General features: G+C 43.8%; 1 protein-coding gene across 5 annotated transcripts in view; it reads left to right on the plus strand.

Moving 5' to 3' along the window:
* The window catches only part of LOC129695590 (uncharacterized), a 104,724-nt gene extending 99,333 nt beyond the window's left edge, over positions 1-5,391 (plus strand). For all 5 annotated transcript variants that reach the window (XM_055632675.1, XM_055632678.1, XM_055632676.1 and 2 more), the window contains one exon: positions 5,038-5,391. In XM_055632675.1, the coding sequence (XP_055488650.1) occupies positions 5,038-5,178 (141 nt within the window). In that variant the 3' untranslated portion in view covers positions 5,179-5,391. The remainder of the gene's footprint in view (positions 1-5,037) is intronic.
* The last annotated feature ends 13,621 nt before the right edge of the window (positions 5,392-19,012 follow it).

Genomic DNA, 19,012 nt, shown 5'->3' on the forward strand with positions numbered 1-19,012 from the left:
AACTGGCCCCATGTACAGAATGAGTGGTCTAAACAGTAGTCCCAAATTATGGAACAAATGGAAGGTCAAGTATAATATCTTTCACGGTTTTAAATTATCCTCACTATTTCTCTCAAAGAAACATGATAGAAGTCAGCACATCCTGTATGGTTTTCTCAAATGGAGACGGCTGCATTAATTTTTTTAAATATTTGCTTTTTGAAATTTATGATAAAATTATCTCAGTAATTAATGCTGCTCAATCACTATTTTAAGGCTTGATTGAATATTTCATTAAAAAAAAATATCCTCAATATAGTGCTTAAAACAGCAGGAATGTTAGCCTAAATATCTGAGTCCTCGGAGTGGAGTTTGATGCCATGCCTTTATCTCAAAGATGGGAACATCACTTGAGTCATAACTGACACACGACAATTTCATTTTCCAGATTCAATGCAGACAATTGAGCCTCTGCAATGACCCAGGAATATTAGACAGACATTGTGTTGCTATTGTAATGCTGTTATTGTGGCAGCCAATTTGTGCATAGCTTTGTCCCAAAAAGACCAACATTTTCCTGGATATTTTCTTATCTAAGTGTGTCTTGGTCAAGAAACAAACTTGGTCTTTCTCTTGGTCATTTTTCATTTGACTTATCCCTGACTTTTCTCAGTCTGCAGCAGTGCATTTTATTTTCATAGTTTGTTCTCCACAAAGTGAAAGTTATGACAAGTGCACATCTATTGTAAACTGAGATTTGCTGTATGATGCATGGTGCGGGTCAGATTGGGCACACAAGAATACCCATATAAGCTAAGGTATGTGCCATGTGTACCACACTCCCTGATCCCTCCCCAAAGTAGGAAGTAGTGTTAAGGCTAAATCAGTTAATTCTTTTAAAGAATTGAAATAAATGCACAAACGTTGAGGACAAAGGTAGCAGGTTGTGAATAATGGGGGAGAAACAACAAACAGCTGGAGGAACTCAGCAGGCCAAGCAGCATCTGTGAAGGCAAAGAGATGGTCAACATTTCAGGCTGAGCCCTGCTTCACGACTGAGGATGCCGAGGGGATGTTGCCAGTATAACGAGTTGAGATGGAGGAGTGGGGCAGGGGCTGGCAGGTTATAAAAAGAACCAAGCGAGGAGGGGGTGAATGGCAGATGAGGCCAGGTTTTGCAGGTAAAGGGTAAAGTTAGGAGATGGCAGCTTGTGATGGGTAGAAAAGGATAAAGAATGGAAAAAGGAGTAGTTGCAGCCTTGGGAAGAGAGGGGATGGTGGAAGTAGAGACTGAAATGTGATAAATGGGAACATGAGACTGCAGATGCAGAAGCTGCCAAGTAAGGGATAAGTGGAACTAGATAAGGGAGGAATGATGGGTAGATGGAACCAGTAGAGCAAGGTGATAGGAGACCCAGTAGGTATAGTGTGTGGGTGACAGGCAGCTGAAAGTAGGTGGAGGAGAATAAAACTAGGTGATTAGGTGGGTGAAGAACCAAAAGGAGGGGGAAAGATTTACAGGGAGTGTGGATTACCTCAAGTTGAAAAATGTAATGTTTTTACCATGGGGTTAGAGGGAACGCAGGAGCAATATGAGACGCTGCACTTCCAGTTTGTGTTTGGCTTAGCTTTGGAAGTGGGGCAGGGCGAGGACCTGGTATGCGAATGGAAAGGGGGTTGAAATAGATTGTAGTCAGGAAGTCAGGACAACCATTGCAGACTCTGCAAAAGCAAGTGCTCTGCAAAATAGTCACCTAGTCTACGCTTGGTCTCGCAAATGCAGAGGAGACCTCATTGGAGAGATGCACATGAATTTCTGTTCCATTTGGAAGGACTGTTTTGGTCCATGGGTTGTGGTGAGAGAAAGTGTAGGGACAAGTGTTGCACCTCTTATAGTTGTTGGGGGGAAATGCCAGGAAATGGGAGGGAGGGAGGTTGAGCGGGAAGGAGTGAGCAGACCTTGAAGTCACGAGAGGTTTTCACAGCGGAATGCAGAAAGGAGGCATGGGGAGAGGGGAAGATGCAACAGGTCCTGTGATTGCAATATCCACTCTACATTCTGTCCTGATGCATGGTCTCAACCCAAACATTGACTTTCCCTCTGCCTCCAGCAATGTTGTTCGACCTGCTGAGTTTTTCCAGCAGTTTTCATGGCTCCAGATTCCAGCATCTGCAGTCTCTTGGTCTTCAACAAATAATCAAATCCTAGTACAAAAATTGTATCCCTAATCCTAAAGTAAGTTGTTAATCCTTGTAATTTGTTGTGGATTTTAAGAGATATGATCTCATTTCCTCCCCACCCTATTAATCTATCTTCTCTGTCACAAGCATTTCTTATACTAGCAGAGATTTTTTTTTAAATAAACTCGAGTGACATTGCAATGGAGCTGTAGACACTTGGCATACCTGCCTATCTTTAATGGTTGGTCCACTAACAGTTTATAACCCTACCTAAATCCTCCTGACCACTTTCTGTGGCAGTGGTGGGGAGCTCTTGGGGAACGTTCAGAATAATGTACAGTGAATAGTGACTTTACATTTTCAGTTCCTCTCTCTATATTCTGCCATAAACTCTATAGCAGATTGAAGTAAGCAATAAAAAACAGCTGGTAGACAAAAGTGTTGGAGAAACTCAGCAGGTGCGGCAGCATCTATGGAGCGAAGGAAATAGGCAATGTTTCCAGGGCCGAAACCCTTCTTCAGACTGATGTAGGGTGCCCAGGGAGGGGGTGGTACGGGTGTGAAGGAACGAATTGACCAGGGAATTACGGAGGGAGCGGTCTTTGCGGAAAGCAGACAGGAGGGGAGATGGGAAGATGTGGCGAGTGGTGGGGTCACGTTGGGAGGTGGCGAAAATGACGGAGGATTATTTTTTGTTTACAACAAATAATGTTGTTGTACTACCCCCTCCCCGGGCACTTTCCCTTGCAACCACAAGAAATGCTACACTTGTCACTTTACCTCCCCCCCCTGACTCCATTCAAGGACCCAAGCAGTCGTTCCAGGTGCGACAGAGGTTCACCTGCATCTCGTCCAACCTCATCTATTGCATCCGCTGCTCTAGATGTCAGCTGATCTACATCGGTGAAACCAAGCGTAGGCTTGCCGATCGCTTCGCCGAACACCTCCGCTCGGTCCGCAATAAGCAACCTGATCTCCCTGTGACTCAGCACCAACTCCCCCTCCCATTCCGAATCTGACCTTTCTGTTCTGGGCCTCCTCCATGGCCAGAGTGATGAATACCGGAAATTGGAGGAGCAGCACCGCATATTCCGCTTGGGCAGTTTATACCCCAGCGGCATAAACATTGACTTCTCCAATTTCCGGTAGCCCTCACTGTCTCCTCCCCTTCTCAGCTGTCCCTCAGCCCTCTGGCGCCTCCTCTTACTTTCCTTTCCCCCCCCCCCACCCTACATCAGTCTGAAGAAGGGGTTTGGCCCGAAACGTTGCCTATTTCCTTCGCTCCATAGATGCTGCCTCACCCGCTAAGTTTCTCCAGCATTTTTGTCTATCTTTTGATTTTCCAGCATCTGCAGTTTCTTCTTAAACAGTAAAAAACAGCTATTGTGCTGTCTAGCCTCCCAGTAGAGATTTCAATGTAGGGAGATGGGAAAAATTGAGAGATATTGTGCAAAGTATGTTTTTAATATTCATTGTCAGAATTTGTCATCATTGGCATTTATTTCCCTTTTTTCTTGCCGTCGATACAACTGAATGGGTATCATAGAGGGCTGTTGTCTGTGATATTTCACAAACCAGCCTTGTATCCACAGTCTGTTTCTTTCCCTTACAGATATACATGAACCACTTGAGTGATTTTATGATCGGTTTCACTGTCACTTTTTAATTTTCCAAATTGAATTTACATTCTTAGATTATGGGATTTGAATTTGTTTCTCTGGTTACTAATCTATACTTGTTACGTGTTTGGCAGGATTGGTGTGTGTTGGATTGGCTTTGTGTCTGTATACTTCAGTAAATATTGCAGCTTTTTGGAGTACATGAAGGACAGGTTTTGCCTTGTTTTTTCACTCTATTGCCACTTCAGTTTGGAGAGAACATAGAAGTATATATATATTTTTTTAAATATCCTGACTTAATATTATTGACCAACATGTGATGTATTGAATCCAATAAAGCCAGCTTGAGGTACCTGCCTTTGATGGTGTTTTTAAAATTGTTATAAAGTGCAACAACTAGAGAGAGTGGCGGCATTTTAAACAAGGAGCCTGAATAAATATCTTAATAGATTTCCCTTAATGTTGCTCATGGAATCTGGAGTGTTGCATGTGAATATTATTCATGATAATATTTTGCAGTTTACTTATGGAGACCTACTTATAGTGATTTAATCCTTTATAATTGTGGTGTCCACAGTTTGATTATTTGCTCTGCAAACTTTGGTCATTGTTTTGTACACTATGTCAGAACTCAAAAAGCTACCAGTGTTTTAAGATAATTTTTGTTTTGTATTCCCCAACTGGTGACATCTAGTGTGTGACAGCTGCAGGTGCTCTGACGTTAATATACTAACTTCAATCTCCCATGACGTCGGACATGGAGTCAAAGTTGCTTATTTAGACTATGAGCAAAAGGGGACTTTTGACGCTTGAGTGTTGTGCATACTGGTAATGAGGAGGTGGATGGAGTTGATTAGGAAAGCAGAGAAAGAATGGAAACCAACAAAGAAGGAAGTAGGATGTTATAAGATACGTAGAAATTGGTAAAGGTCAAGTGAAATGAGGGTGAGATCAAGACTGGAAGGGAAATGAGTGGGAGGGGTTAGGAGGGCTTGGAAGAGAGATTGGGAAAGGGTTTGGAGGGGATAATGCAAGAGGGGTGAGAAATGTTATCCTGCATAGATGCATCAGCATTGAATATAAATTGGAATAAACAAGTCCTGCACCAATCAAAGGATTGATGCATTTATCTTTTATTTGGAATGGAAGCAGGTTGAGATTTTAAGATTGCTTGTATCTATCCTTGCATATTTCATTCTAATTTGTCATTTCTCTATCTGTTCTGAATTTCTGAAATTGTCTTTGTTTCTTTTTCAAGACGGCCGTTGGTTACTTACTAAATAATTACTGCTGGGAATTGAGCCCTCCCACTCAGTCACTGCGGTACAAATGGCTGCCTGTTACCCGGCCCAGTGAAGACACCAAAATAAAATTCACATTGTGTTCTCACGAACATTAGTGCTCTCCCTCAACTCTTCATTGTCCGGTACATCAACAAGGATCTGTGTGATCAACAAACTGCAATCCATTGGCAAGAGATGACATTGAGTTTCAATTCTGAGAGATTACCATTGTCCTCGCACTGTCTAAATCTATGTAACACTTGTTTGAAGGAATATAACTATTGTCTTAAAGATCATTTCTACAATAAAGTTATTAAACAGTTTTGTAATACTTGATTTCAGAGTAAATTGTGAATGTTGCAAATAACTTAATTATGTAAGTGTTGTGCTAGGGACTTGCCGAATATTAATACGTATGGCAAGGCTGGACATGCGGTTGTACATATTTTTCCAACTAACAGAAAATAATTATTTTGTGGTTTGCAAAGTACTTTAGATGAGAGAGATTATGTTACACTCCTCCAATAACTTGAATTTAATTCATCTTCCATTTCTTCATTTCCATCATTAGAAGTTCAGTCTTACACTGCATTCTAGAGGTGCATGCATAGGGTGATGGGTTTTTACCATCGCAATCTGAACTCGAATGCCTGCTCACTTTGAGCACAGCCTCCATTGAGTGCACAAAGCTTGAATATTTAACCCTGTCTCAGTTAGTGCCACCACAGCTTCAAACTAGAGAAGATCAGCCAATCTAATCCCGAGCCGTTTATCATTCATTCTCTGTTAATGTTTCCTAGACCTGTGCAATCATGTAGCCTGAAAATGTAGGTACACTTTTGGTTAATCTGCTGAAGTAGTTACCTGTTAGTTTTAAGATTTTGAACTCTGTTTAAAAAATATCTGTATATGTGACTTGTTTGGAAATCGCACAGTGGATTCACCTGTAGGGAAAATACATTGCAAAACTAGGGAGAAAAGCAAAAGAATGAGAGTTCTCCTGCACAGATTCAAAGAACTGATGGTTCATGCTCTGTGCTGGATAATTCTATAATTTAACAAACTCCTTCACAACGGATTACGTTTCTCATGCAGTCGTGTTCATATGTTTTAAACTGGGTGCACCCGGACACGGCCGTCAGCAGCTCCCTTGTCAGCGACTTCTTTGTGGGTTTCGCCTTCGGGGTCTCCAGCCTGGTGCTTTTCAGCTGCCACCGGACCACCTCCTTCCAGAGGGTACAGAGCGCTGCCTGCCTGCTGCGGCCTGGAGAGCTGCCCGGACACGTTGCCTCGGAGGGGAGGGGGGCGGCCACCAGGTGTGCCCACTCTTCCGGGGTCTCCAGCCTGGCGCTTCTCAGCTGCCACCGGACCATATCCTCCCGGAAGATGTAGAGCGCTGCCCGGAGAACTGACCGGACACGCCGCCTCGGAGGGGACGGGGGCCGGCTGCTTCAGGCTGCTCCTTTCTCCCCCCCTACCCTCTTACGATCGGAGGCTGCAGCGGGACCGGCTCCACTGCCCCTGCTCTCCTCGGCCCCGCCATCGCGGGGTGAATATCCGCACTGCAGACACTGCCCCGGGCTCCCCTGATCTGCAGACCTAAAGAGTCCATCCCCTTCCCGGGTTGGCCTGGTGAACGCCAGATCGCTGGCAAACAAAACTTTTATCTTGAGGGATTTCTTCTGCTCCCGAGCCCTGGACTTCCTCTGTGTGACAGAGACTTGGATCGGTCCTGGTGAGTGCAGCGCTTTTGTTGAACTTCTACCGGCAGGCTGCTCTTATTTCAACTCGTCGCGGATGTCGGGCCGTGGTGGTGGAACTGCAGCCATTTATAAAAGCAATTTTAAATGCAAGCAGTGCACTACATTATCAACGTTCTCCAGCTTTGAAGCTACTTTATATGAGGCGGGTCGCTCCGACACGGTGCTTTGTGCTGTCATCTACCGACCCCCCAAATACCATAAGGACTTTGTGAATGACTTTTCTGAGTTTCTGGCTGGGATTATGCTCAACTATGACCGTGTCCTTATGGTTGGGGATTTTAACATACATGTGTGCTGTCCTGATAAGCCGTTGGTGAAGGACTTTTTAAGTCTTATTGACTCTTTTAATTTTGTGCAGTGTGTGTCTGGTCCCACACACGAACATGGACATACATTGGACCTTGTTCTCTCTTATGGCTTGTCTGTGTTAAACTTGGAGGTCTGCGATAGTGTGTTTTCTGATCACATGCCTGTACTATTTGATATTGGTTTTTCCTGCGCTGCAGTTAGACCTGTAGCGTCTGCTCGGCGCTGTCGGACCTTTAACCCTTCCGCTGCTGGCCAATTCTCTGCTGCTTTCGATCAGCTCTGTGCCCCCTCTGCGTCCACTTCCCTTGGTACGGAGGAGATTAGTTCTTGGTTCCACTCCTCCTGCAGAACTATACTGGACTCTGTGGCTCCGTTAAAAACATTGCAGCCCAGAGCTAAACCCGAGCCCTGGTTCAGTGACGCAACTCGTACAGCTCGACGGGAGTGTCGCAGAGCTGAACGAAAGTGGAAGAAGGACAGGCTGTAGGTTTCATCGCAAATTCTAAAGGACAGCTGGCGTAACTACCAAAATACTGTTAAAGAGGCCAAAAGATATTACCTGTCTAATATAATAGTGTCTAAGCGTCACGACCCACGTGTGTTATTCAAAACCATTGATTCTGTTTTAAATGCCCCACAGCCTGTCTGCCTGGAAGCATCGTCCGAATTGTGCAATGACTTCCTGCACTTCTTTATCAATAAGGTTGTTTCTATAAGGGCTCTCATCTCAGCTCCTGCCTCTGACCCCTCTGTTCCGGCCCCATGCCTGGTGGCATTCGATAAGTTTGTGCCTCTGACATTGTCGGGTCTATAGGATGTGGTTACCCATATCAAGCCATTGGGTTCCCCTTGTGATGCTGTCCCTCCTCTTCTTTTTAAAGAGGTTTTCCCGAGTATAGGGCAGCCGGTTCTCGCCATCATAAACAGTAGCTTGTGTTCTGGGGTTGTCCCCGAAAATTTTAAACATGCAGTAGTGCAACCACTACTTAAGAAACCTGGCCTGGATCAAACTGTTCTGGCCAATTTTAGGCCGATCTCCAAGCTGCCATTTATCTCTAAAATCATGGAGAAAGTAGTTTATGCTCAGCTGAAACTCTTCCTGGACGAGCACAATATTCGGGAGGTTTTCCAGTCTGGATTCAAAGCTATGCATAGCACAGAGTCAGCTCTGCTAAGGGTTTTTAACGACATCCTCCTGGCAAACGACTCCGGTAATTATGTGGTTCTTGTCTTGCTGGACCTATCTGCCGCCTTCGATACAGTGGACCATGGAATTTTAATTTCCCGATTACAGCACCAAGTGGGCATCTGTGGCAGTGCGCTGGGATGGTTCAGGTCCTATTTGGCAGACAGAACCATGCGTGTAAGCCTTGCTGGCTTTGAATCCTCTTCCGCTCCCTTGGCATATGGGGTTCCTCAGGGCACAGTTTTAGGGCCCCTGCTCTTCTCTCTATACCTACTTCCTCTGGGATCAATTTTAAGAAGGCATGGCATCTCCTTTCACTTTTACGCAGATGATAGCCAGTTATATATGCCACTCAGGAAGGAAGACGACTATTCTCTAAAATCACTTCTGTCTTGTCTTGAGGACATTAAGTCCTGGATGGCCTTAGATTTTCTGGGACTTAATGAAAAAAAGACAGAGGTGATTTTATTTGGCCCCAATGGCTGCCGTGAACCTCCCTTTGTTAATTTGGGTCCACTGGCATTGTCCGTAAAGCCAACAGTTTTAAACCTGGGTTTTAGGATGGACGGTGATTTTAAACTAGATAAACCCAGTGCACTCGCCTTACCTCTCTGAGCTGCTCCACCCATACGCTCCTGCCTGGTGCTTCAGGTCAGCTGATCAGCTGTTCCTTGAGGTACCAAGGTCTAAGCGGAAGCTCAGAGGGGATAGAGCCTTTTCTGTTGCTGCTCCGGCACTCTGGAACACCCTGCCGTTGCACATCAGACAGGCCCCCTCACTGTCCATCTTCAAATCCACCCTAAAAACTCATTTTTATTCTCTGGCTTTTGACATTGGCTGAGACATTGCTCCTGTTTTTAGTGCTTTTAATGTCTTTTAATTTTTACTGTTTTATAGTCCTTTGTTTTACGGTTTTTAATGGTTTGTAATAACTTCTTGTCCATGAGTTCTCATGTACAGCACTTTGTGGCAACTGCAGTTGTTTAAAGTGCTTTATAAATAAAATTATTATTATTAATATTATATGTGCCTCTTGTCCACACCAACTTTTAGAGGTGGCTGTTTTCACAGGTTGTCAAAATGGATTTAGAATGCTGCCAGCAGGTCATGGAGAAGGATGCCTTTGGACAGTCAGGGATGATCACTAAACTAAACTCACATCCTGAAATAATATCAAGCCGGGATATGTGTAGGAAAGAACTGCAGATGCTGGTTTGAATCAAAGGTAGGCACAAAATGCTGGAGTAACTCAGCGGGACAGGCAGCATCTCTGGACATCCCATTCCTTCTTTCCAGAGATGCTGCCTGTCCCGCTGAGTTACTCCAGCATTTTGCGTGTACCTTCAAGCCTGTGTATATTGTATTGAACTTTTACATATTGTACCCAACGGCAGTTATGTACACTTCAAGTAAGGAGAAATAATTCAAGCATCTTAACTAAAGATGTGTGCTCATGGTCGTGATCGGCACCTGAGAACAGTGTTGTAGAGACATAAACTAAAGCACAGGAAAAAGCCCTTCGACCCAAGTTGTCCATGTCGACCAAGATGACCCATCCAAGCTTATCCCATTTGCCCATGCTTGGTCCACTTCTCAACCTTTCCTATCCATGTATCTGTCCAAATGTATTTTAAATGTTGTTATTGTACCTGCCTCAATTGCTTCCTCAGGCAGCTCGTTCCATATAATCAACACCCTTTGTGAGAAAGGTTGCCCATCCGTTCCCTTATTCAGTTTTTCCCCACCCATTTAAACCTATGCCCCGGAGTTCTTGATATACCTACCCTGGGAGAAAAACTCTGCATTCATGGTATCTATCTAGTGTAAAGGATGCCAAAGATTCCACCTTTCAGAGCCCTTGTGTCACAGTTTAGCACAGAAGATGTTATGTCACCATATATTTAAGATTAGGCAGTTTTGGTGTCCTGGTCAGTATTTATTCCTCAATCAATCTCTCAGTCTGTCATCTATCTCATTCTGTTTGTTGAAACTTGCTGTGCTTAGAAGGGATGACTTCAGAACTACATGTGGGCTCTTGTACTTGGGACAGCTTAAGGTGGTGAAAGATGTTGTTCTTCAACTGCATATCTCTTGGTTTCGGGATGCACGAAAGCAACAATGGGAACACTATTTCCAAGAACTCTTCCAAATCACTTGGTGCAGACTCAGACATGTTCACATTCCTTTTGTCAGTCTTGGAATTCCCTGCCTCTCTCCATTGTAGAAATGCCTTTGCCGTTTTAGGACAGCCCTGGATAGGAAATAGCTGCAGGTTTTGCCACTCTTTATCGCCAGCCTGGAGAGAGGCTTTGTGCCTGTGTAAACTCTCTGAACGAGCCATCACTTTAACTGTCCATCTAAGCTCTTTCCTCGTATCCCCACAGATATTCCAAGTGTTAATACTTTAATATTTTGATAAATGTTGATGAACCCTTGTCATCAGGTGGGTTCAACAGTTTCTCCATGACTGTTCCATCAGAGCCCCTCAGTTCTGAAAACCCCTTGTAAAACTTCAGCTGTGTTTTAGCACTGCTGGCTCTGAGCTACCCGCTCACTCGTTAGTCCTAATATTATCAACTAGTTATGTTCTTAGTCCTGGTTAATTTCCCTGATACTGTCAGACCTTTTTATATTTGCTGCCATGTTTGATCCAAATAAACATTGCTGTCATTAGTGATCCAGATTAAACTTCCTGTCAATATTGAGTAGAAAATATTTTTTTATTAAGGCTGAACTCATCAGATAATACTTTACAGTACAGGTAATTCTGCACAATCGTAACAGTTGCATTCCTTGAAAAGCTTGTATTACAGAAAATAACATTATAAAAACAAATGTGTCAATAGAGAAAAGTGGGGTGAGAGGCCAGTTTCAGGCAGTTTTCTTTCCTTCAGGATATTAAAAAATAACGGTCTTTTTCATATCTATATGTTCATCTTTTTTAGATACTAAAAGGGCTGATTATTACAATGTTTAACAGTCTCATTTCACAAATGTCAAAGCATGTTCTTGTCGGGTTCAATGGCCACCTGCAGTAAAATTGACAAACTATGTTCTTAAGAGACAATGGTGTCTGATCAATGGGGAGAGGTTACATGGAAGCAGTTTTTTTTCCTTAGACTGTTTTGCGAAATAGTGCTTTTTCTGCTTATTTATTTTCACAATAATCTTTAAGTGGTTTGTCACTTCCCTCTAAGAATCAGGAATGGACCACTTCAGTCTGCATAATGCAAATAGTGAATTCATCAATCACTTAGATTCAGTTCTTAGTATGGAAACAAGGGTTCTAGCAGTGATTTAGATTCTTAGATCACTGAGGTCTGTTTTGGAGTAAGGGGGAACTGTACAAAAGGGACGGATTGCATCTTAACAGGTGGGGGATCAGCATTCTGGCAGGCAGGTTTGCCCCTGCTATATGGGTGGTTTTCAACTGAATAAGGGGGGGTGGGTGCAAATGGGATAGTCGAGGACAGAGTTAAAGGGAAAGAGTAATGGGATGGTTAATGACCCCAGAATTAACGGGAAAGAAAGCTCACAAAGGGATAGGAGAGTATGGCCAAGTGTAATAGGGATCGATGTGAAAGGTGATATGCGTAAGGAATTAAAAGTATTGTATATGAATGCGCTAAGTATAAGAAGTAAAGTAGATGAGCTTGAGGCTCAGTTAGAGGTTGGTAGATATGACATTGTGGGGATTACTGAGACATGGCTGCAGGAGGATCGGGCCTGGGAACTTAATATTCAGGGTTATACATCCTATAGAAAGGACAGGCAGGTGGGCAGAGGAGTGGGGGTAGCTCTGCTGGTGAGGGAGGGAATTCAGTCCCTTGCGAGGGAAGACATAGGGACTGACGAGGTAGAGTCTCTGTGGATTGAGTTGAGGAATTGCAAAGGCAAGAAGACACTAATTGGTGTTATCTACAGACCCCCAAATAGTAGCCTGGATGTAGGGTGTAAGTTGCAGCAGGAGTTAAAACTGGCATGTAACAAAGGTAATGCCACTGTGGTGATGGGGGATTTCAAAATGCAGGTAGACTGGGAAAATCAGGTTGGTTCAGGACCCCAAGAAAGAGAGTTTGTAGAATGCCTCGAGATGGATTCTTAGAGCAGCTTGTAATGGAGCCGACCAGAGAAAAGGCAATTCTGGATTTAGTGTTGTCCAATGAACCAGATAAGATAAGAGAACTCGAGGTAAAGGAACCGCTTGGAGGTAGTGATCATAATATGATTAGGTTTAATCTGCAATTTGAGAAGGAGAAGGTTAAATCGGAAGTGTCAGTGATGCAGTTGAACAAAGGGGACTATGAAGGCATGAGAGGGGAGCTGGCCAAGGTAGACTGGAAAGGGGTCCTAGCAGGAATGACGGTGGAACAGCAATGGCAGGAATTTCCGGGCATAATCCGGAAGACGCAGGATCATTTCATTCCAAAAAGGAAGAAAGATTCTAAGGGGAGTAGGGGGCAACCGTGGCTGACAAGAGAAGTTAGGGATAGTCACAGCAGCGGCTATATTTCCTGAGGTCTCTGTGGAGAGCAAAAGTTTCACAGTCGCTGCTGCTGTCCTTCTACCGGTGCACCGTGGAAAGTATCCTCTCCTATGGCATCCTGGTGTGGTTTGCTAGCTGCACTGTGGCTGAAAGGAAAGCACAACAGAGAATTATTAAAACAGCACAGAGCATCACAAATGCTCAACTACCCTCCCTGGATGACATTTACAGGGCCCGATGTTTACACCGGGCCACAAACATCAAACAGGACTCATCCCACCTTGCCAACTACCTTTTCACTCTGCTGCCCTCTGGGAGGCGATACAGGTCTCTGAAGGCCCGCACTTGTAGACTAATTAACAGTTTCTACCCACGTGCCATAAAATAACTAAACTCAGATAGACAACACTGCGGGCAACACAACACAATTCTTGGTGCAATATAATGCGCAATTTTTTTAATATTTCTATTATCTATTAATTTCATTTACGGATCTTGCCGGTATATGAGAGTCAATGGTTGTTTGTGTTTTTGTTCTTTTAATCTTTTATCCCGTGTCTTCTATGTATACCACTGAAGGAGATGCAATGAAATTTTGTTGTACAGTTGTACAATGACAATAAACGTATTATATTTTTTTGATTTGATTAGGGATAGAATAAACCTAAAAGAAAAGATGTATAACACAGCAAAGAGTAGCCGGAAGCCAGAGGATTGGGAAACTTTCATAGCACAACAGAAGGAAACAAAACGGGCAATACGGGCTGAAAAGATGAAGTACGAGGGGAAGCTGGCCAGGAATATAAAGAAGGACAGTAAAAGCTTCTTTAGATATGTTAAGGTAAAAAGAATAGCAAAGTCAAATGTGGGTCCCTTGAAAGCAGACGCGGGCGAAATTATTATGGGCAACAAGGAAATGGCAGAAAAGTTGAATAGGTTCTTCGGATCTGTCTTCACTAAGGAAAACACAAACAATCTCCCAAATGTACTGGAGGACAGAGGATCTAAGGGGGTAGAGGAACTGAAAGAAATTTTCATTAGGCGAGAAATAGTATTGGGTAGGCTAATGGGACTGAAGGATGATAAATCCCCTGGGCCTGATGGTCTGCATCCCAGGGTCCTCAGGGACGTGGCTGTCGAATAGTGGACGCATTGGTGATTATTTTCCAATGTTCAATAGATTCAGGATCAGTTCCTGTGGATTGGAGGATAGCTAATGTTATCCCACTTTTCAAGAAAGAAGCGAGAGAGAAAACGGGGAATTACAGACCAGTTAGCCTGACTTCAGTGGTGGGAAAGATGCTGGAGTCAATTATTAAAGAGGTAATAATGGGGCATTTGGATAGCAGTAAAAGGATTAGTCCAAGTCAACATGGATTTATGAAAGGGAAATCAGGCTTGACTAATCTTCTAGAATTTTTTGAGGATGTGACAAGTAAAATGGATGAAGGGGTGCCAGTGGATGTAGTGTATCTAGACTTTCAACTTACAAGATTCTTAAGGGGTTGGACAGGCTAGATGCAGGAAGATTGTTCCAGATGTTGGGGAAGTCCAGAACAAGAGGTCACAGTTTAAGAATAAGGGGGAAAGCTTTTAGGACCGAGATGAGGAAAACATTTTTCACACAGAGAGTGGTGAATCTCTGGAATTATCTGCCACAGAAGGTAGTTGAGGCCAGTTCATTGGCTATATTTAAGAGGGAGTTAGATGTGGCCCTTGTGGCTAAAGGGATCAGGAGGTATGGAGAGAAGGCAGGTACAGGATACTGAATTGGATGATCAGCCATGATCATATCGAATGGCGGTGCAGGCTCGAAGGGCCGAATGGCCTACTCCTGCAACTATTTTCTATGTTCTATGTTTCAATGTTTACACCGGTCACTGAAAGTTGGCTTACAGGTACAGCAGGCAGTGAAGAAAGCTAATGGAATGTTGGCCTTCATAACAAGAGGATTTCAGTATAGGACTAAAGAGGTTTTTCTGCAGTTGTATAGGGCTCTGGTGAGACCACATCTGGAGCATTGTGTACAGTTTTGGTCTCCTAATTTGAGGAAGGACATCCTTGTGATTGAGGCAGTGCAGCGTAGGTTCACGAGATTGATCCTTGGGATGACGGGACTGTCATATGAGGAAAGATTGAAAAGACTAGGTTTGTATTCACTGGAGTTTAGAAGGATGAGGGGGTATCTTATAGAAACATATAAAATTATAAAAGGACTGGACAAGCTAGATGCAGGAAAAATGTTCCCAATGTGGGGCGAGTCCATAACCAGGGGCCACAGTCTTAGAATAAAGGGGAGGTCATTTAAGACTGAGGTGAGAAAAAACTTTTTCACCGAGAGTTGGTCAATTTGTGGAATTCACTGCCACAGAGGGCAGTGGAAGCCAAGTCACTGGATGGATTTAAGGGAGAGTTAGATCGAGCTCTAGGGGCTAGTGGAGTCAAGGGATATGGGGAGAAGGCAGGCACGGGTTATTGATTGGGGACGATCAGCCATGATCACAATGAATGGGGGTGCTGGCTCGAAGGGCCGAATGGCCTCCTCCTGCACCTATTTTCTATGTAACTACCTGTATATAAATTCTCAGCTAGTGTAAAATATATTGGTAAAAATATAATTTTGCAAAATGTGTAAGAATTTGATAAGTTTCAACTTGCCACAAAATCGTAGAACTTGAAACGTGTGATGTAATGAATTGTATGACCCTGACTATGTATAACTTATTAATAATCATTATGTACTTAATTCTCGTGAAAGACAATACATCTCTTTGAACTCTTATCAAAATGACTTTGGAAGTTCATCTGTTCTGTGATCTTACAGCAGTAACTCCCATTTGACGTGAAAGTCCAGGGAAGATGACAAAGTAGCAAAAGAGCTACCTCGGCACCTTGCGGCAGTGATGTGACCAATGACTTTATCACTCGGATGCTAATTACTGTCTTGTTTCCCAACCTCCAAACTTGCACAAAGCTTTTGTATTAAGAGACTTTGTAATATCCTTTGTTACTTAACTCACCACATCACAACCCAGAAACTATTTGGCCTTAATGTGACGTACACACGTTTCAATACTACAACACTGCTGACACAGAAGAAGCTGCTATATTATCACACTGCAAATGAAAGTGCCATCTGTGATAAGGATGATTTAAATTCCAAGACTATATTGGATTCCCTTCATTTCTCAACCATGCTGCCTCCTGTGATTATTCTTAACTAGTGAATGTATTACTTGTCATGCTATAATCCCAGGTTAATGTCCATATTAAAATTCCTTTAACTATCAACAAGGTTAACTTTCTTGTCAACTCATCTTTCCTACCACATTTCCTAATTCTGGGCTTGACACTTGACTTTCACTGATCTACAGGGGAGCAAATGAGGGATGAGGGAAGGGCAGCTGGTAGAAAGATTCTTACTAGTTTTCCATCAATTTGCCCAAAGTCCAAAAGGGAGCCATATAGTTCTTATCAAAGTTGCAGATGCCTGAAATCCTCACTAGTGCCTGGTTGAAGCACCATTACCATGGGAAATATCACCATAAAGGCTGTAAACAGATAGTGCCCTAACATGGCTTTACAGGCTCACAGTATCAGATACAACTATGTGTGTGAGGCCAGTGATTTTTCTTCCCATGTCCAATCCCTGAAGCACCTGAACCTTGGCTTGTTGAGCTAAACTTGGGGAGAGCCTCACTGTTCTCCCAGGGTAGCCCAGGAGGCTGGGAGGATTTTCCTTTTCCAAATATTCCTCTGTAAGGTCCAATGGCCAAGTGGAACCTCACAAATTAGCAATGCATGGGGAAACACGTTTGAGAAAGTAACTTGCCGTTTTGAAGCTTGATGAGTATTCACTCAGAGTTATCAAGCGATAGCATGATCCAATAAGCAACCAGTCACACCTCTGGGTTTACCTGAGCCATTAATTGCCTGAGCTTCATGCACCACAGGGCTGAGAACAAGCAAGTAGGGGATTTCTCCAGTTGGGGATTTTACTGTAATACTGATCAGGTTCTGCCCTGTAGACAAAAGGCACTAAATGTTACTGTTGAAATGTGCATTCACTATTGCAAGGAGCAGTAGAACTAGTAAAATTAAAAGATGGTACATGTAAAGCCAATTACTGTGTAGCATGCAAAACTGGGATTATATCGTTTTGTTTCATTTGGAGATACAGCGTGGAAATAGGCCCTTCGGCCCATTGAGCCCATGCCGACCAAAAAAAATTACCCATACACTAGCTCTATCCTACACACTGGGAACAATTTACAGAAGCCAATTAATTTACAAACCTGCACGTCTTTGGAATGTGGGAGGAAGCCTGAACACTAGGAGGAAACCCACGGGGTCACAAGGAGAACATACAAACTCTGTGCAGACAGCACCCGTAGTCAGGATCAAACCTGGGTCTCTGGCAGAAGAGCAGACAAGTTTTGCCACTGTACAGAATGGATGTGAGAGTGTAGGGGAGATTGACCAGAATCTCACCTGGGATGGAGTGTTTCATTAATCAGGAGCGACTGGGACAGGCTGGGTCTGTTTTTCTTGGAGCGGAGGAGACTGAAGGGGGATCTGATTGAGGATTACAAAATTGGGAGAAGCATAGAGAGTAATAAACTGTTTCCCATAATAAAAAACAAGGTCTTTATAAACAGAGGACATAGGTTTAAGATAAGGAGCAGGAGGATATAGGAAGATTTTTTTCACTTCAACAGTGATTGAATTTGGAATGCATTACTTGAGAGTATGATGGATGGAGAGACTCCCACAACATTTAGATGAGCACTTGAACCGTCAAAGCATAGAAGTGCCAATATTTGGAATTAACAGTGCAGGGTACTGGATGTGGGCAGGGTGGGCTGAACGGTCTGTTTCTATGCTGTGTAATAAGCGAGTTCGGTATTCTGAAAAATGCAAGGAATCATGGGATTTGTCAAAGGTCAAACGTTATAAATAAAAATCGAACGAAGCACTGTAGATTCAGTGAGTATAGTTTGGTTCCGATTTTTTTGTCTTGTTTCAAGTTTGTATTTGTCAGGGGGCAGTTACGAGTTGGAGACCAGGAGCTGGGGGGGGTGGGGGAGGAGACTGGACAGGCTCTCGGCAGCTGCACGCACACAGAACTGCGCCTCATCCACAGCCAGGATCGAACGCGTGTCACCGGCGCCGCAAGTGCTGCCGAACCACCACCGGACCGTCGCCGGTCCCCCCCCCACCCCCCCCCCCACGACTCGAGTGTCCGGATTGACGAGACACCAGCCTACAGCCAGCGCGGAGAAGTGCCAACCCCAGCTCAACTCCGCCTCTCTCGCCGGGGCCAACCGACAGCCCGGACCAATGACACCAGCAAATGATGATTAAAAAAAAGGCCATAGTTAGCTGTGAGCGAGGTGAAATCGAGTTACAGACAATGAGACTTCAGATGACGACTTTGTAGCTAGTGTAACAACTTGGGTGGGGGAGGGACAGAGAGAGGGGATGCAAGGGTTACTTGGAGTTAGAGAAGTCAATATTCATACCGCAGTTTACAACCCAGCTGTATAAATATTGATTTCTCTAACTTCAAGTAACCCTTGCATTCCCTCTCTCTCCGTCCCTTCTCCACCCAAGGCGTCGTACTAGCTTCAAAGTCGTCTTGTGGGGTCTCATTGTCTGTAAATTGTTTTCACCTAGTTCACAGCTAACAATGGCCTGTTTTCTTTATTATCATTTTTTTGTGCATACCTTTCATTCATTTGTTCTATCTCTATATCAGCGTCTATATCTCTTGTTTACCTTTCCCCTGACCCTCTGTCTGAAGAAGGGTCTCGACCCGAAACATCACCTATTCCTCCTTTTCTCCAGAGATGCTATCTGTAGGTATGTTACAAAACTTACCTTCAGCGGCGCTGCAGTTCTGCTACTGGCTGTGTGTGCGACTTTGACGCCTTTGAGGGATGGGGGAGGGGGTTAAAATGCGTTTTTTTCTCCAACCTGTCCTTGATATTTTTTCTCGGAGTGCAAGCTTTTGCTGAAGAATTGTTCCGACGGCCGTTCTGTGATTTTTTGTTTTAATCGCCCGACAAGTTCAGCGCTGGAGTAATTTAAAAATCAGCTTCTAAAGCCGTCAACGCCGACAACTGGGACGGATTTCACGTACGGGACAGGTAAAGGAAAGCCATTTTTTTAATGTATAAACGTGCTTCTTAAGATGCCTTTAATCC

This window comes from Leucoraja erinacea, chromosome 3, assembly GCF_028641065.1.
Source record: "Leucoraja erinacea ecotype New England chromosome 3, Leri_hhj_1, whole genome shotgun sequence".
Lineage (NCBI taxonomy): Eukaryota > Metazoa > Chordata > Chondrichthyes > Rajiformes > Rajidae > Leucoraja > Leucoraja erinaceus.